The 17,191-nt window shown below is 36.3% G+C and overlaps 3 protein-coding genes across 6 annotated transcripts; 1 reads left to right on the forward strand and 2 right to left on the reverse strand.

The window, feature by feature from the left end:
* Window positions 1–3,234: 3,234 nt before the first annotated feature.
* Window positions 3,235–6,183, forward strand: LOC119981184 ((+)-neomenthol dehydrogenase-like). The gene is made up of 5 exons (XM_038824237.1): window positions 3,235–3,394; window positions 3,494–3,746; window positions 3,845–3,907; window positions 4,050–4,229; window positions 5,694–6,183. Exons 1-5 carry the CDS (start codon window positions 3,375–3,377, stop codon window positions 6,072–6,074), a joined length of 897 nt encoding a protein of 298 aa, XP_038680165.1. The 5' UTR covers window positions 3,235–3,374; the 3' UTR covers window positions 6,075–6,183.
* A 1,189-nt stretch (window positions 6,184–7,372) lies between these two features.
* Window positions 7,373–9,925, reverse strand: LOC119981170 (transcription factor bHLH71). Of its 2 annotated transcripts, XM_038824216.1 has the most exons (4): window positions 9,803–9,925; window positions 9,424–9,712; window positions 8,622–9,056; window positions 7,376–8,232 (listed from the first exon to the last, which is right to left on the reverse strand). In XM_038824216.1, the coding sequence occupies exons 2-4, from the start codon at window positions 9,664–9,666 to the stop codon at window positions 8,137–8,139; spliced, it is 774 nt and encodes a 257-aa protein (XP_038680144.1). In that variant the 5' UTR covers window positions 9,667–9,712; window positions 9,803–9,925; the 3' UTR covers window positions 7,376–8,136. The 2 variants fall into 2 exon arrangements, with proteins under 2 accessions (XP_038680143.1, XP_038680144.1); XM_038824215.1 differs by having other exon boundaries at window positions 7,373–8,232; window positions 9,424–9,816.
* Window positions 9,884–16,870, reverse strand: LOC119981168 (uncharacterized protein At4g17910). 3 transcript variants are annotated; one of them, XM_038824213.1, is made up of 17 exons: window positions 16,720–16,870; window positions 16,566–16,629; window positions 16,400–16,445; window positions 15,649–15,779; window positions 15,278–15,348; window positions 15,020–15,095; window positions 14,843–14,932; window positions 14,644–14,717; window positions 14,225–14,312; window positions 13,285–13,411; window positions 13,104–13,208; window positions 12,519–12,651; window positions 12,286–12,337; window positions 12,152–12,196; window positions 11,831–11,929; window positions 11,570–11,718; window positions 9,884–10,016 (listed from the first exon to the last, which is right to left on the reverse strand). In XM_038824213.1, coding segments are annotated over exons 1-17 (1,389 nt in total). In that variant the 5' UTR covers window positions 16,758–16,870; the 3' UTR covers window positions 9,884–10,015. The 3 variants fall into 3 exon arrangements, with proteins under 3 accessions (XP_038680141.1, XP_038680140.1, XP_038680142.1); XM_038824212.1 differs by lacking the exon at window positions 9,884–10,016 and having other exon boundaries at window positions 11,467–11,718; XM_038824214.1 differs by lacking the exons at window positions 9,884–10,016; window positions 13,104–13,208 and having other exon boundaries at window positions 11,467–11,718.
* Window positions 16,871–17,191: the final 321 nt, after the last annotated feature.

Genomic DNA, 17,191 nt, shown 5'->3' on the forward strand with positions numbered 1-17,191 from the left:
CTAGATTATGTTTTAGGTTGTATGCTTAGTATTGCCAATCCGTCAATTCAACAATTGCGTCTTTACCAAATTCTCATGTAAATAAATTAATAGATACCACATTAAAGTCAATTAGGAGGAGGACTTGATGACATTCAGCTCTTGCCTAGACTTTAATTATGATATCTCTATTTAAACTAAAAACAAATGATAAATTAATTTATTAGATACCTAAATTAAAGTTAATTAGGAGGAGGACTTGATGACATTCAGCTCCTCTTCTGCCTAGATTTTAATTATGTTATCTTTTTAAATTAAAGTATCACTTTGTATTCATAAAAACAATGGTAATTAATTTATTAGATACCTAAATTAAAGTTCATTAGGAGGAGGACTTGATGACATTCAGCTCCTGCTTAGGCTTTAATTATGTTATCTCTTTAAATTAATGTATCATTTGTATTCGTAAAACTATGGTAATTTGATTTATTAGATATCTAAATCAAAGTTAATTAGGAGGAGGACTTGATGACATTCAGCTCATGTCTAGACTTTAATTATGTTATCTTTTTAAAATTAAAATACCATTTGTATTAGCTAAATAAAATTGGACTGTTCCTTCTGTTTATTTTATTGTTCTTTGATTATGTGATCGAAATCCCCTTGATATAAAACCCAATGCCCTTTTGCAAATTCCATCAAATGTCTTTTCACATAAATTTCCAATAAAACTCATTAAAATGGGATTTTCAAAATAAAGTCTTGGTCTAATATTAAAACAAATTGGGACAAATAAATTTTTAGAAAAAACACATAGATCAATCTAGGTAACCTTTTCGGGAGTTGTGGGGTGCCTAACACTTTCCCCATATTCAATAGACCCCCTTACCCATTTTCTGGTTCGTAGACCATTTTTTTAGTGTCCAATTGCACTCAAATCAATTGGTGGTAATTCTGAATATTTTTCATCCTTTAATCACCGGTCCACATCGTGACCCCGGTTGCGACACCACCTACTGCAATAGATTAGATCAAGGGAACTAGAGAGTGGAGAAAAATTGGAGGGGGAGAGATGGTCCATCTGTTGTGGCTTTTTGTGGAAGCCAAGTCACACATCATTTTTTTTTTCTTTTTTTAAACATTACTGTAAAAATACCATTCTATCCTAAAGTTTTCTCTATTTACATTTCCGACATCTCACTTTAATTGAGTTATCTTCTGTAATTTCGATTGAAACCGAAAAACCCAAATCGAAACCAAAATTTTCGGTTTCGATTTGGTTTTCACTTGTTAAATGGTCTGGTTAGGTTTTATCTAAATATCAAACAAAAAAATTTTGATTTTACGGATTCTGGTTCCAAACTGATGACGTCTGAAACAGGTCTACCCTATTAGACGGATCAGCCAAGTCAGACTGAGCAGGAATAACTAACTTCTCCTTTGCAGGTACGTGATCTCTTCCTTCCTTCCTGCACAAGAAGCGAACGTAAGCTTCGGTAGGGCCCCGAGGGTGTACTCGGGGGACCTCTCCGACGCTCAAGTCAGTACAGTACTAAACTTGGGAGGATGGCTCGTTGCTTCGAGCTTTGCCTCTTGCTCAGTAAGTATTTTAGAGTATCGGAGTTAGATAGCTTACCTGAGGGCAGAGGTTCCCCTTTTATATGAGTTTGAAGTGTTTAAGTTGTAGTAGGAGTCAGACTCTCTCTCATTGGCTTTCCAAAGGGTTTCTCGGATGGTAAATTCCATCCGTATCCCTCTCCAAAGGGGAGTAGGACTCTTCTGTAGCTGAACCTTGTTTACCGAAGCAGCCTTTTCTGTTGTACAATGAGATGAACACTTTGGTTGAGCTGAAGTGCATCATCCCTTGAAGTACCGAAGTGTATACTTCGGCTAAGAACCGAAGTACACCCTTCGGTTCTTCTTTAGTTATGGCCTTGCTGGCATTCTTTCCGCCACGTGGCCTTCATCAATTTATGAGGGTTAGTTTAGGAATATCACAAACCTAACCAAAAAACCAAACTTCCATCGCTATCTATATCACGCGACCACTTTTGCTCATCAGATAAAGACGAGTATAATTATGTGGGCCATGAGTCCCATCAATATGAGATTTTGTCGTTGAAACGAAAGCATATATCGTGTGTGTGATGGGGCGGAACCACTTTGCGGCCCCACTCCATCAAATGTCAACAGATCTTGCTAAAAAAGGAAACTCCAATTTGAAATTTTGAAACTTTCTTTTATAGTGTTTCATTTTTTTTAAATGTGGGGTTCCACTAACTTATTGAAGATTTAATTACTTTTTATTTTTTTTAAAAACAAAAAACGGGCGCCCCATGTATGATAATATGATATGATAGTGTAATATTTTTATTAATAAGGCATTTTATAGAAGAAATTTGGCTTTTAATTTTTAATTTTAAAAATTCTTTTACTAATTGATATTTTTTATTAATATAAATATTATAATATAAAATCACAAAAGTATAATAAAATAAGTAAATAAAAAATATAGTACTATTCACCTTTCATATAATCATTTTAGTTTTGATATAAAAATATTTATAATTTACACCTAAAATTAATTTTAATAAAAAATTATATTTATTAGATTTAATTTTATAACAAAATTTATTATAAAAAATCATCAAATATAATTCCAAGCTAACATTAATTTTTAATTCGTCAAATACTTCACAATATATTACAAAATTTTTATTACAACTTTTTTTCCACAACTTTTAAACAAACCTTGAAAATTAATCCAATCACTCTACCAAACATAGTCATTATTTGTTTTGTCCAACAATGATTCGCTAGCGACATCTTGGACGGTGGAGAGTGAAGCCCACCCCGTCATCATACTCTCCTAATCTACTCTGCAAAATGTCGATCCAAATCTAAAGGTCAACTTTATGTATATATATAAAAATAAAGCTTGTGATGGGTTAAAAATCACATACACAATATATAATCCAACCTAATTTGTTGCAACAACTAATAACTCAGAGGAGGGTGAATCCAATTTCATATTTTGAACACCAAATCATCTAGAGACTTTCCACGAATTATTTTTGTTCAAGTGTCACACTCACATGAGGCTAACGTGGCCATTTTTTTTTGTCTGCGACCACTTTTTCTCATCAGATAAGACATGGATATACTGTGGCCCAAGAGCCAACTGCGATTCGCTAGCGATATTTGATGGTTGTACAATTCTGCACATATGTGTGAGTCTATATATATATATATATATATATATATATATTATATGTGTGTGTCAGTGGTGTCATAGCATCCGTGTAAAAGTGACCCTGGTTGCTATGTATGCATTTGAGTTTATATCAGTAAAAGTAAGTTGATTTGTTTCTATTCTCAAACTCAACATAACATCCATGGCGGAATCAACAAAAAGGTATGTAGCAATAGCACCCATCTCAATCTTCCACGGTTAATAGATATATATATATATATATATATATATAGACGTATACACATATATTTTTGTATGCAGGTATGCGGTTGTGACAGGTTCATATAGAGGAGTTGGACTTGGAATAGTGAAGTTGTTAGCGTCTGAGGAAATCACAGTAGTTTTAACAAGCAGAGATGAGAAGCGGGGACTTGAAACTATGGAGAAGCTCAAGGAGGAGTACTCCACCCTCTCTCAAAACATTGTCTTTCATCAGCTTGATGTTACAGACCCTGCTAGTATTGCTTCTTTGGCTGATTTTATCAAATCCAAATTCGGAAAGCTTGATATCTTGGTATTAATTAAATAATTATCTCTAGGTTTAATTAATTCTACTCATTAACATCCAGTCATGACTTGTCTCATATTAATACTATATATCTCTATGTACAGGTGAACAATGCATTTTGTAGTGGAGGTAAAGTCATCGGTAATCCTATTCCGGACCCTAATACGGTAATTAATTAACATAAGCAATTATTTAAACTATTCAATAAACTGGCCGGCTAATTAGGATTTTGATATGAAGGCTGTATTTGTTTTGTGTTATATGGGATCAATTTAATTACAAAGATTACAAAGTTAATTTCTTTGGCAGTTACCGGATGCTTGGTATATAGACTCGAGTAAAATAATTGAAACTCATGAGTTAGCTGAAGAATGCATCGAAACCAACTATTATGGTGCCAAAAGAATGGTTGAGGCACTCATTCCCCTTCTCCGGCTCTCTGATTCACCAAGGATTGTTAATGTTTCTTCCATTGGAGGCCAGCTACAGGTAAAGCTCGCTCGTTGGACTTAGGAATGGCAATTTGTCCCCGACCCGACCCGCCACGCGGGAATTTTCCCCGATCCGAGGCTTGTGCGGGGCGGGGAAGGGGCAAAAAAATCTCAACCCTCCGCGGGGTGGGGCGGGGGCGAGGGCGGGTATGCCTCCCAACCCGCCCCGACTAGACCCGATCCCCCGCCCCGCAACCCGACCCGCTATAGATATTCATATATATATATATATATATATATATAACATAATATAGAAAAATATTTATTTGTCCAAACATATTTTAATTTGATATTATTATTAAAATCAAAGTCCCACCTAAATCCTAAGTCCCTAAACATAATATTATCATACTCTTAATTATATTGAATAAATGTTGATAAGAGCTTACCCTAAACTCTAAGTTAAATATGACTCTCTAGTCTCTATTCCTAACTCAATTGAATTGATCTTGATAAAAATATAGGACCCTAAATCTTAAGTTAAATATGACTCTATACTCCTAAATCCTAATCTTCAAAACCCTAAAGGTCCTAAAGTCTAAACCCCAAATCCCTAAAGACCCTAAACCCCAAACCCCTAAAGACCCTAAACCCCTAAACCCTAAAGGCCTTGAACCTTGAACCCTAAACCCTAAACCTAAACACTAAACCCTAAAGTCATAACACGACCGTCTACTCATAAATGTTGACAAAATCTTACGACCCTAAGATTTTATAAAATAAAGTATAAAATTAAAACAATTTAAAACTATAGATGTGTATCATATAAAATTTAAAATCAATACCCATTAAGTAAAACTAAAATTATTTAATTGGGTTACAAATATAATAGGTGGTATGTAAAGATAATAATTTAATTAGTTAGCAAATGTAACATGAAAGTAGCTTTGGCTTGTTGGTTAGTTCATTACTCTCCTACCTAGAAGTCTCAGGTTTGAATCCTAGGATGTGCAATTTAATTTTGCAATTTTGCGCAATTTTGCGTAAAAGTCGCCCCTACATGCAGGGAGGGGACCATGTCCCGCCCCGTTGCCATCCTTACTTATTAATATTCACTTGCTTTGTTTCACTGATATATTTCTCTCTTTTTGCTGTGATGATCTTGTGATACCACTTACTCTCCTACCTAGAAGTCTCAGGTTTGAATCTTAGGATGTGCAATTTAATTTTACAATTTTGCGTAAAAGTCGCCCCTACATGCAGGGAGGGGCGATCATGTCCCGCCCCGTTGCCATCCCTACTTATTAATATTCACTTGCTTTGTTTCACTGATATATTTCTCTCTTTTTGCTGTGATGATCTTGTGATACCACAGTACTTGCTTTGTTTCACTGATATATTTCTCTCTTTTTGCTGTGATGATCTTGTGATACCACAGTACTTGCTTTGTTTCACTGATATATTGCTTTGTTTCACTGATATATTTCTCTCTTTTTGCTGTGATGATCTTGTGATACCACAGTACATGACAAACAAGTGGGCTCTGGAAATATTCAGAGACATCGAAAATCTTACAGAAGAAAGAGTGGAAGATGTGTTGAGGGAGTTTCTTAAGGATTTTGAAAATGGTGTGATAGAAATCAATGGCTGGCCAGTTAGACCGTCTGCAGCTAAAATATCCAAAGCAGCTCTGAATGCTTACACAAGAATTTTGGCCAACAACTATCCAACTAATTTCTGTATCAATTGTGTTTGTCCTGGACCTGTGAAGACTGATAGGTCCTTGCATCCAGTAAATCGAACTATTGAAGAAGGTGCTCAAGGTCCTGTGAAGTTGGCATTGCTGCCTAATGGTGGTCCTTCTGGTCTCTTCTTTACGGAGAAAGGATTGTCAACCTTTTAACTAGAAAACCATGAGCTGATGGTTCATTTTAGTAGTTTGATGGTTCAATCTATGGATACTAAAATATTAATTACTATAATATTATTCCCACTTCACCGGCCGCCACTCATTTTAATAGTTTGATGGTGTGTAAATAAAATTTCTCTTAATAGTATATTGAAGAATTTGTTGGAATTGATCAATAAAATTAGAAAAGACAAGACGTTACTACAAGTATCGGCGTTGTCATTTTTGTTAATGTCACTTCACATAACAATGGCATTGAAAAAGACAAGATGGTGTTGCTGTTTGTAACAGCGGTAAGGTGCTATATCACTAAATAATTAAAACCGAGGGTTATATGTCGAATAAATTGTTACAGGAGTGTCAAAAATAAAATTAAAGAAAAAAAAACTCTAAATTTCTAAATTCTAAAATATTTTTGGTAAGTAAATTTGTCTTTAAAAGGAAAAATATGTGTAAAAAAAAAAGAAACCCACAACTTCATTCTCTGTCACCATCACTGTCGCAGTAGGTCCACACCTTATATATTCCCAGAAGCCCGTTCTTGGACCCACGTGGACTTTTCATCCGGCCCAAGAGCCCGCATTTACCTTTAAGAGCAAGCCCAACATCATTAATGCAACCATCCCAATAGCCCATGAAGCCTTGAACCCTAAATCTTAAATCTCATATAATTGTTTAAATTGACAAGTTATAAAATCTCGATATATACTGGTTAAAAACTATGAAGAGAGTTTCCTAAATCAAACCTATAAAATCCTAAACCAATACTAAATCATAAATTCTAAATTCCTACACCCTAAACCCTAAAGAAAATAGGCTTGTTTATCAACTATTGGCCCGACAAAACCTTTTGGTCATTGTTAAGAACGAATGCTAGACTAGACCTATACATTCCTCAACCAATCATAAAAATTTAACCACTACCAACACATGAGTTGGTTGTAACCAATAGGTCCAATGAACTACTTAAGACATTTCTGAACACCCACACAGGCTAGACGCATGCTCATACATGCACCCAGCAAACCTATACCTTCTTCAACCTATCATACAAGTCCAACCACCACCCATACATGGATTGGTTGTAACCAACAGGCCCAATGGACTACTGAAGACATGTCTGAACACCCACACATGTAGAGACCGAACAACTCCGATATCATTATTAAGAATCAGGCTAGGTGCACTCCCGTACAACACCCAACAAGCACATACCTTCCTCAACTAATCACACAAGCTCAACCACTACCCACACATGGATTAGTTGTAACCAACATGCCCAATGAATTACTACCTAGAAGATCGGTTAGCTAGAAGGCATTTGCCCTCCTTATTAATATATCACCACTCCCTCATCTAAGCGATCAGTCATTCACCATGTAGAGGGAAGGACATACAAGCTGAAGAAGTGACCTAGCTGTGCCATTAAATCGTGTACTACAAATTGAAGATGGGAGATCTACCTTCCACAAAATAAAGTTGGATAAGCTACGGCTTATTATGTCCCTATCTGAATACGCAACAAGACATGAGCTTTAATTAGAATACAGATCTGTTTGCCACAAAGAAACAAAATGGAGGCTCAGAGCCCACCACACAAAAAGAGAAGATGCATCGATCCCACAAAACCCCCCCTCTCTCGCAGGCTTTCGCCTTCATAAAACTACAAATCTTCATCTCTTTTTCCAATACTCCACCCTTCATTTCTCTGTTACCAAGGAAAGAAAACAGGCTTATCAGAGCAGCAAGAACATTTGTGTCTCTGCATGAGAGTCGGGCTTGTTCATGTCTTGCTTTGCTTTGATGACACAATCTAGAATGCAATTTTCATACATTTTCAAGGCTTGGGTTGGTCATATAATTTATTTTATAGTCTTTTGTGCTTTTAGTCTTGCAGAAAGAAACAACATCATGGCGCCAACACATACACAAAATTAAAACCATGAGAGATGTTGGAGGTTGACATTGATATTTACCAAAAACATGTCCTAGATGGTCCATGGTTTTAGGCCAAGCACAAGGGTATTTTTGTAACGCTAATTATGTCTTGTCTTGATCAACATAAGACAACTTCCTCCTCGATAGTTCTTACCATGTGCTGGACTGCTCCTGCTATGTCGTCTACTGAAGTGAGTTGGCATCCTTCTTCAACCTACATTAAGGATATTCAACATTTAGCACAAACTCTCTATGTTTTCTAAAACTGTGAGCTAATACAGTACAATGCCACACATGGCAAACACCTAAAATGCTCACTTTGCCCATTCTCTCCATATGACAATAATTGAATCTGATATCCATTAGTACTATTCCTCATCAAAATGACTAAACAACCCCATAAATTTTTAGTGTCATTTATGTGTGCATTTTGTATGGTATGAATAGATGAGTGCACTAACCAATCATGTACTCTTATATAGCTAGGCCTACTATAAACTATAAAGTGACTAATACCTTCCAAAATTAGGCCTTTAGAGTTCAGATTAAATTTGCCAATTGAGTGAAACTCACTGACAAAAAATGGTATACGGTGGTTATTACCTTTGCACTGATTGAGTAAAGCACAAGTGGGTCCATGGTGGTCACATTGAGGTGAAGGATGGTGAGTTGAACTGTCTGAAAATAAGTAACCAACCTCGGGAGCTGCCTTGGCCTTCTTTTTGTTAGAATCCGAATATTTGCATGTTTTTCAATCAGGGTGACCTCAATATCAGCAGTAGCAGCCTTAGTAGTTGAGGTGTATTTGTTAGGCAGCTGAGACCAAGAGAATTGAGGAGGGTGTGCAAATAACTGAGAAAATGGTGATGGCATAAACTTAGAAGTGGCTCCGGCGGCAGCATAGGAGGTGGTTGTGTCATCATTTGGTGCTGTTAGTCCTTGCAGTAGCTGTAACTTTTGTGCTTCAAGGGATTGCAAGAGTTGCTCTAGTTCCTTCACAAAGTCTATCGCACCACCAACTATAGAGGCCTGATCCCCCTGCCCAAGAAAAAACACATAATTATCCAAACACACAAAAAAAAAAAAATAGTTCAAAATAATCATATAATTAGGAACCATAATCAATTAAGAATCTATGTAATTAATATAGTAGCAATAATCAGACAATGCATGTCTCTGTCTCACATGACAAATAAACAAAAGGAATGATCTAAATAAGCAAAAGGCAGTACTTTCAAAATGCAGCATAAATTTCCCACTTAACTTTAATGACATTGGTAATTTCTGATTAGTGGTTCAAAATTTACAGCATTTATTGAAACAAGAATAAAAATTGTTGTTATAATAACAACTTTAACGAAAAAACAGTACTGGTAATGACAATAAGAGGACGCGAAGAACAAACCCTTTGAACATAAGACTTGGGCATGAGGGAGCGCAAGACTCCGAGGTGGTCATTCATCTGCCTGCGCCGGTTCCTCTCGACGGCAATGTGAGTCATTCTTTGTGTCTCTGCTTCTTCCTTGTTCTTACAAGCTCTTGGTTTTCTCTTCCTCTTCTTCTTCCCTTGCGCTACCAAATTCTGGCGATGACTCATCGATGAGCAGCTGCTTTTAGTAGAACCATCATGTCGTTGTGGAGATCTCATGTAGTTCTCAAGTGCAAACCTGGTCTCTGCTTCATACTCATGTTTGCTGCATGAGGTAGCAGAGATAGTGTCATAGATAATGAAGTTCAATAGCTCATTAGAAGATAGAGCTTCTAGTGCCATTTCTCTTCTGTACCAGCAAAGTTGCACTTCAAAGCCACAAAAATCTTTGTTCAAGTGTAGGTAGGGTAATATAGAGAGAAGGATATACTATATAGTGCACGTGAGAGCTGCAGTAAGGTGTTTGTGTCTTTCTGCTTCAGAAAGTGAGTGAAAGGAAAAGAGGGTCTTCACACTCATCCTTGTTTTGGTTAAGTAGATGCTGTCAAGTGTCAACACTGGCACAATATCTGCAAACAAGGGAAGGGCGTTAGGGGGGACCCAAATCTATATAGAAATATGCATAGAAACAAATATATCAAGCTGTGTAAAAAAGCTACTCCTCACAGTCAAATCTGTGTTTGGTTTCACAGCAAATCACTGGCGTACATGCAATAGATTCTCATGTACGTTATTCAGATTTATAGCAAGTATTGCATGTGCATGACAGCCAACATTGGAACTGCAAAAACTCATGAATAGTAGTTCTCAACATATGGGCCACTCATGTGCCTTGCCAAACTATCGGTCGATGTCAATGGGGATTCGATTAATCTCAGTTATATACAACAATTAGCAAGGATCATTTAATAACAGAACAGTTATATACAACAATCCAACAATGGGTTATGCTCATTGCACAACAGCACAAGTTCACCTGCTGCCATTTCTCTTCTGAATATTGAGATCAAGCCTTGGCAAAGCAGACCATTAATTACAATATATTGGCTCTGTTCATGTCTGCTTGCCAAACCTTGCATCTCTTGTCTCATTAGGCTGCCCATGCTAGATTCAGTCCACAAGACCAGTAAATTCGGCTTGGACCACAGTAAAATTTGTAAAATATAACCTACACCACAGTAACAAGATTCACTTGAAAGTGACCCAGAATCCAAATATATCCTCAATAATATTCCCAATATATGAAATAGCCTGTAATCCTGCACACCAGGTAAAACAACACAACCTTTTTTTTATTACGATAAATCAAGAGCCATGTAAACCCCGGATAAGTCGCAAAGTGTTTACATGAAGAGTTGAACTTGGCTTTCACAACTGGAATGATTCATCTTCAGCCAACTCTGCCACCCTTAAGTGGTTATGTATGTAAAAGAACACAACTTGCTTTCACTGAACAGTCGCAAAGTTTTATAAAACTCTACTTCCATGTGTCACAAATACAGGATACGTGTCACTGAGGAGGTATAATACATTCGCATCTTCCATCTCACTGAGACATAGATATACATTTGTATGTGTAAGTTTTAGCTACATCAGAGAGAAAACTATCAGCTTTATCAGCCGATGAGGACCGGAGGTTGTAGACATTGGACCATGGTCCAATTTGTCAGAGACTCTGTCCATGGAATCCATGTGATCAACTGAACAGATTCCCTTCAATAATATATTCCAACAATCATCCCAATCAGACACCATTCTAACCCAGAAATCCTAGTAAAGTCAATCTTCTAATCACTTTCCATGTAGAACACAAATCCCCTATATTGTTTCTTAACGTCTCTCCTGTCAATGGGTGTGCCAGATATTCGTATAGTATACCCAATTACAATCAGTATGGTCCTCGGAATTGTACCGGTAACATGTAGAAAATATCAATGCCAAGGCATTAGCAACTTGGAAATCACCTTTTTAGACATAGAGATGCATGTAGTGCGCAGTTGCTACTTGCTAATATGTTGCTAAGCACAAGAGTAAAAGAATCAATAGCTGACGAGAATATCAATTATCTCAACTAATTAAGTTACGAGTTCAACTACAGTACAGTGAACTGAGGTCATCCTACCAAAATTTTAATCTAATCCCGCAAAAATCTGCAATGCCGGTGATTATAGATAAAGCATAAGCATAAACGAGCAAGATAAATAGACTGGTTAATGATGGGACAAATAGGGTGTCCACGCACAAGTTTACCAGCCCTGTAAGCACATTTGCCTGCAATCATGAAGAGAGGAGGGAAAAAGATTACTCCTGTATGCTTGAAAAGGAGATTAAAAAATATAAAGTTCGTTATATAGCAATAGGAACAAGAATATTTTAAGTTCACCAGAAGAAATGAGCCCAGTAAATTCCGATTAAATGCTTCTTCAAGTGTCGAAATTTTACTTCCAGGGACATAATCAGAGAGCATCAATACTGCTAGAACCTGAAATCAACTCGTCTTTTAGTTTTCCATGCTTAATATATAATCACACTAAATTGATGAGGGTCAACAAAAGAAAAGCATCCATAGAAACAGAAAAATGAAAAAGAAAACATAATCCATTGACAATATGTTCAAAGTTGTATGCAACTTTCAAATAAGGTGGTTAGCAAATCTTCCATTAAATACAAGACATATATAAACCTGAAAGGGAGATAGAACTACCTGTAGATTTTGAGCCAGAACAAAAGTTACATAAGCCAAGTTGCACTGTAAAAGATGTTGTAATTGTTATACATCAACAGTGTCAGTATATAACTTCCATAAATCAGTGAATCGGGCAGATAAGGACATCCTACCGTTCTACGAGAAACTCTTTCAACATGCCTGTCTAAAAGCAAAGTCAATAACCTGCAACAAGATTAAGAAAAGGGAAAATCACTTTCAGATCAATCATTCATTAAAAGGGATGCCGGATTTGTTGAGACAGCCATTGGTAAAAAACTTAAACAACTCTTGGACACAAGGCTCGTGCAGTGGGAGGGGTCAGGGTTTGAGACAGACAGCTATTGAAAAAAAAAAAAAAAAATACCAAAACAGAAGAGAAAGACACCACACTCTTATCCTTGCCCAGTTATTGCTTCTCAAGTTCGTTTGGTGATTATTACTTCCGAAGAAAAGGTAGTATCCCAACTGGACACCAAGAAGGTACATGCCCCAATACCCTGCAAAGAACACGAACCAATAACTTAATGAAAAACTATGCACTAAATACTTACTACATTACTACATGCTTCCTGTCAAACCTGGCTTTTATAATAGTTTTGCAAAAATGAATTTTAAAAGTGTTTGATGGACTAGTGTATCAATTTATGTTGTTTTTGGCCGGCCTTGAAACTAGCTATTCATTCTTGTTTTGAAAAGGAAGGGAATAAGAACGTGAAAAAACAGGAGAGAAAATTTGTATATTGAGAAAAATTAGGAGAAGGTTTTCTCCTCCTTTCCACCAACCGCAGAGTACAAAGCTCCATATTTTCATCATCTCCAACATGGACCAACGAGATATTATGACCACTTACTAAAAGCAAAACATTAAGGAGCTAGTTCAGTTTGAAAGACCAAAGACTTAATACCAGAGATAAACAAAGCAGAATCATATTTGACCAGTTATCCTTACCAAATATGCTGAAAATTCCCTCCTTATTTTTGCTGATAACATCAGTACCCCTTTCATTAGAAAGCAAATAGACATTTAACCCACAAATCAACCAAATCTGGTACCCTGAAGAGTTACAAGGTCAACGGACTCGAACAATTTAAAGAATTCCAACTCAGGAAAATTTTGTTTGAAAACATACCTATTAGAATCACTAAACCGAAAATCCCAGAATACCGTGGGCGAACATTAATTATGGATGTAAGGATAGAAACTGCAGCAAGTGTGAAAAAGAAATTCCAGTGCACTCCATATTCACCCACATGAACCTACGGGGAAAAAGAAAAAAGGATACACTTTGACATCTACTAACGATCAGTCGATCATACGGTAGCAAATTATAACATGGAAATTCTAGAAAAATAATTAATTTAGAAGAAAACAGGATATCTAGCCAGACAAATGAACGGTTCAAGATATCCACAACTAAAATGCTTATCTGCAAACAATAATGCCCGAGTAACAAAGACTGATATGATTAAAGCCAATCAGGTTCCTTTCTGCTGATGCTTACAACTGTTGAATGGGGAAACACAGTGAATATACTCATTTAAGATTACCAATTTGGATCTATTATTTTCTGAAGAACCATGATGAAAGAAAAAATGTTATGCAACGGTTCCATATAAAAATTTGATATTGTCCAGAGTCCAAGCTTAGGAGCACTCTCGCATCACTCAATGAGTCCAACAGGATAAAACATATTTGTTGTTCCCCACTCACAGCCATACTGTGAAGACTTTATTAGTAGGAAAGAAAAAGTGTGATCCCTACTAAGTTGTACTTTTCCTTCTTACACAAAGAAGTAAGAAGTAAGCCAAGTTCTGTTAGCCTGACATCTACAGGGACTACGTTCTGGGTTTTGTCAATGATTTTCCAGGCATGTCTCTCTTTCAGTATTAGGTGCATCTCAGTTACCGAGCTATCCAGTCCACCAGTTAAACTCATTACAATATCCACATTTGTTTGGATATGAAAAGAGTAGAAAAGGAAAAAGTTACCAATCTCCCACTTCTGGTACTTGACAACTCAAGTGCATGTCACCATGCACATTTACAGAAAATAGATTAAATGAAAAGAACCTGATAGTCAACACTTGCTGTAGAAAGAAGCCGACCGAATCCAAGTAATAGCAGCGGGCTCGTAGATTGAACAGCATTCTTCCAATTCCTATCATTGTAACATAGACAAACCAACTAGATGACACTATAACATCATTGATACAAAACAATCACTATAATTAAGGAAAAGAAAGAATTTAAAAAGGTATTAAAAAAGAGGCATATTTTGGCCATAATGATTCAAAGCCTCAATCCCAAACATTTTAGTGATTGACTTGACTGCCTTGATTTGTATCAAAACTAAGTTGTGCGACCAAATGAATTCTCCATCTCTGTTCACTCTGATTCTAAAGTACACCATCTACCAATCCATTTATATCTATGTCCTTTATTTAAATATTGTAAAATCAATGACATGTAAGCATGTCTGAATGGCTCACCTTGATAAGAGATTTCGAGCTTGCCGTGAAACTAATGAATTTGCAACTACAAAGGAGCCAACCCCAAGATCCATCTGAGATCATTGCATCAAAATATAATAAGTTTCTTATGATGATACGGTATTACAAGGGGCTACAGAATGCTTATAGAAGATAAAGACCACTAACCAATTATCCGATCAAACAAATAAAATCTTACCAAACTGGTGCCATATGTCTCTGTCTTGGCATACCTTCTTGGAAATATTCTAAAGTCAACAGCCAATATACACAAGCATGTGACTATCACCTGCAGCAATTACCCTACCAAAGTCAAAGGTAGCCAACCTAAATAGCATAACTATAACGAATGCTAAGTAATTGACATCCCGCATACCATAGAAACCCTGTATGCTGAGACGTTTTCCCTAAGAGGAATGGATCCAACTTCTTTGTGAGAAGAAAAATAACGTCTGTATTGGAGCACATATAGCTCTGAGTCAGTGCATTGGACATGAATAAGATACATGCTCAGCTGCTCAAGGAGCATCCTTAAACATTGCAAACGGGAAAGAACTTTCCGCAATAAATCGCATAAATCATTTTTTTAAAAAGGAGAAAAAGAAAAGTTAAGTGCATGACTTACAAGTTCTACCTTTTAGCTGCAGTAGAGAAGATCAATATCATCAGAAAGATTGTGAATATATATATCCACCTCGCTAATACCTGTCATCAGCAACTACAATTGTCAGTCAGAACCAGAATACGAAGCTTACATCAGCGCATATCATAGTGCCTCAAAAATGACCAAAGAAACCAATTAACCATTACTACAAGTGAAAAAAACACTATTATTGTGGTAGAGATTTTCTGTTTATAGACAAAGCAGTAACTGTTAAAAGTTAAGAGGACACAAGTCGCCATTGACAGACAACAGCAAAATTGAAGATAAGATTCCCTAAATAGTCTTGAGCAAACACATTCCAGTTGACGCAAAAAGTTCATATTGTGCTAATGAATACTTACAGAAAAAAACAAAATCATGGGAAGAACAATGAAGATGAAATCCACAGTTACTGTAGCCAAGTAAAACAGCCAGTTTTTAGAAGGAACAAGAACATCATCATCTTTCTTCGACGATATCTTTGACTTGATATCTGAGAAAAAGACGCAATTGATAAACACATTTTTATAGAAAAAAAAATGATAAACTGATGCTAGACTATAGCAAAGCAAATTCCAGATTGAAGAAATAGATGGATCTACTGGTATATCAAATAGCCAAAGCTGAGGTGCAACAAGGTATCCTACACAACATCTCAGCCTAATTTCAGATAGAAGCACTAACTCCAAGAGACTTATGTTAATATCTCAGTCGAATATTAAACTTAATTATGCAGGTATGGTGTTTTATTTGCATCGAAGAACATATAAATCTTAAATCTTCATTGTTTGACACTGTAAGATACCTATTAGTCTTACTATAACAACTCAGGAATTCTTCATTATCGTTTTCAGGATCATAGCAATCAAAACAGTCCCCCCCCCCCTCCTTTCTAGGAGTATAATAAAAAATCATACAAAATCTAGCACCGGAATATCTCCGCACTCCCTCATTAACATTTAACTTTCTACATGGTCATATTGTTGTCATCAACACTATTGCGGGATAAAAGTTGAATTAAAATGACAAATCAAAACATCCATATACAAGTATCAAGATTAAATTAAACAAAATTGTTAATACTGAAATGTTTCAAACTAGAACGGTAATTACCGGTTATGCCGTACGAGCTGATGGCGTGTCGCAGAAGCATTAGACCCTGAAATCACCACCAATACACAAATGGTGAAGCGATTCAGAGGATTCAGTGTTATTTCAAACATTAGGAAGGGAAATAAACTTCAAAAAAAAAATAAAAAGGAAAATTAAGGGAACAAACCGGTACTATAGTGGAAAGCACAGCGATTTCGAGCATCGAAGATCCATTCAAATTGCTAACAAATCTAAACAATCGGAAAAACAAGTTCCAGTCAGTTGAAAATCTCTGTGTCTATGTATCTAATTCTAGTGATAGAAAGTGAAAGGGTTTTTACTCTTCTTTGAGAAGCTTGTTGGGATTGAGCGACTCCATGTTGAGATTAGATTCCGCAGTCGAAGAACTAATGTTACGAAACAAATCAGTTTTAGATCACTACTTGTTCTCGAACAAGGAGAACGAAGATCGAAGGTGGGTCAGAGACTCAGAATCTTCAGGTTTCCATACAAGCCCGTATAAAACTGATCTATGAATATACCCAGACCATTGAACTGTAACGACCCATCCCGGAGATGTTATGGGCTAGCCCATTTCTATATCGATGGATCCTTTTTGCGGTCCATCTTGATCCAGCAAATATGGAACCATAACCTTTTTAACCGTTTGAAACTTGAAAATCTGAGTGAGGGTGGTAAAAGATCTAGATGATTGAATTTGTCCGACCCAAGTAAAATCAAGTTTGGACATAATTGATATGTCCAAAATTCTTAAATTTGGATCCAAACGCAATATTTTGTCTTATTTAAAAC

The sequence above is a fragment of the Tripterygium wilfordii genome, chromosome 16 (assembly GCF_013401445.1).
Source record: "Tripterygium wilfordii isolate XIE 37 chromosome 16, ASM1340144v1, whole genome shotgun sequence".
In the NCBI taxonomy this organism is placed as follows: Eukaryota; Viridiplantae; Streptophyta; class Magnoliopsida; order Celastrales; family Celastraceae; genus Tripterygium; species Tripterygium wilfordii.

What these genes read in the sequence shown, in the direction of transcription:
- LOC119981184 (XM_038824237.1), top strand. Translation starts at nt 3,375, where the DNA reads ATGGCGGAATCAACAAAAAG. An exon ending in ATGGCGGAATCAACAAAAAG is followed by an intron (nt 3,395 to 3,493) that starts GTATGTAGCAAT and finishes TTTTGTATGCAG; the next exon opens with GTATGCGGTTGTGACAGGTT. An exon ending in CTATTCCGGACCCTAATACG is followed by an intron (nt 3,908 to 4,049) that starts GTAATTAATTAA and finishes TTTCTTTGGCAG; the next exon opens with TTACCGGATGCTTGGTATAT.
- LOC119981170 (XM_038824215.1), bottom strand. Translation starts at nt 9,789, where the DNA reads ATGGCACTAGAAGCTCTATCTTCTAATGAGCTATTGAACTTCATTATC. An exon ending in CCAAGTCTTATGTTCAAAGG is followed by an intron (nt 9,057 to 9,423) that starts GTTTGTTCTTCG and finishes TTTCTTGGGCAG; the next exon opens with GGGGATCAGGCCTCTATAGT. An exon ending in TTTACTCAATCAGTGCAAAG is followed by an intron (nt 8,233 to 8,621) that starts GTAATAACCACC and finishes TCCTTAATGTAG; the next exon opens with GTTGAAGAAGGATGCCAACT.
- LOC119981168 (XM_038824212.1), bottom strand. Translation starts at nt 16,757, where the DNA reads ATGGAGTCGCTCAATCCCAACAAGCTTCTCAAAGAAGA. An exon ending in TGCTTTCCACTATAGTACCG is followed by an intron (nt 16,446 to 16,565) that starts GTTTGTTCCCTT and finishes TGGTGATTTCAG; the next exon opens with GGTCTAATGCTTCTGCGACA. An exon ending in CAGCATACAGGGTTTCTATG is followed by an intron (nt 14,933 to 15,019) that starts GTATGCGGGATG and finishes TAATTGCTGCAG; the next exon opens with GTGATAGTCACATGCTTGTG.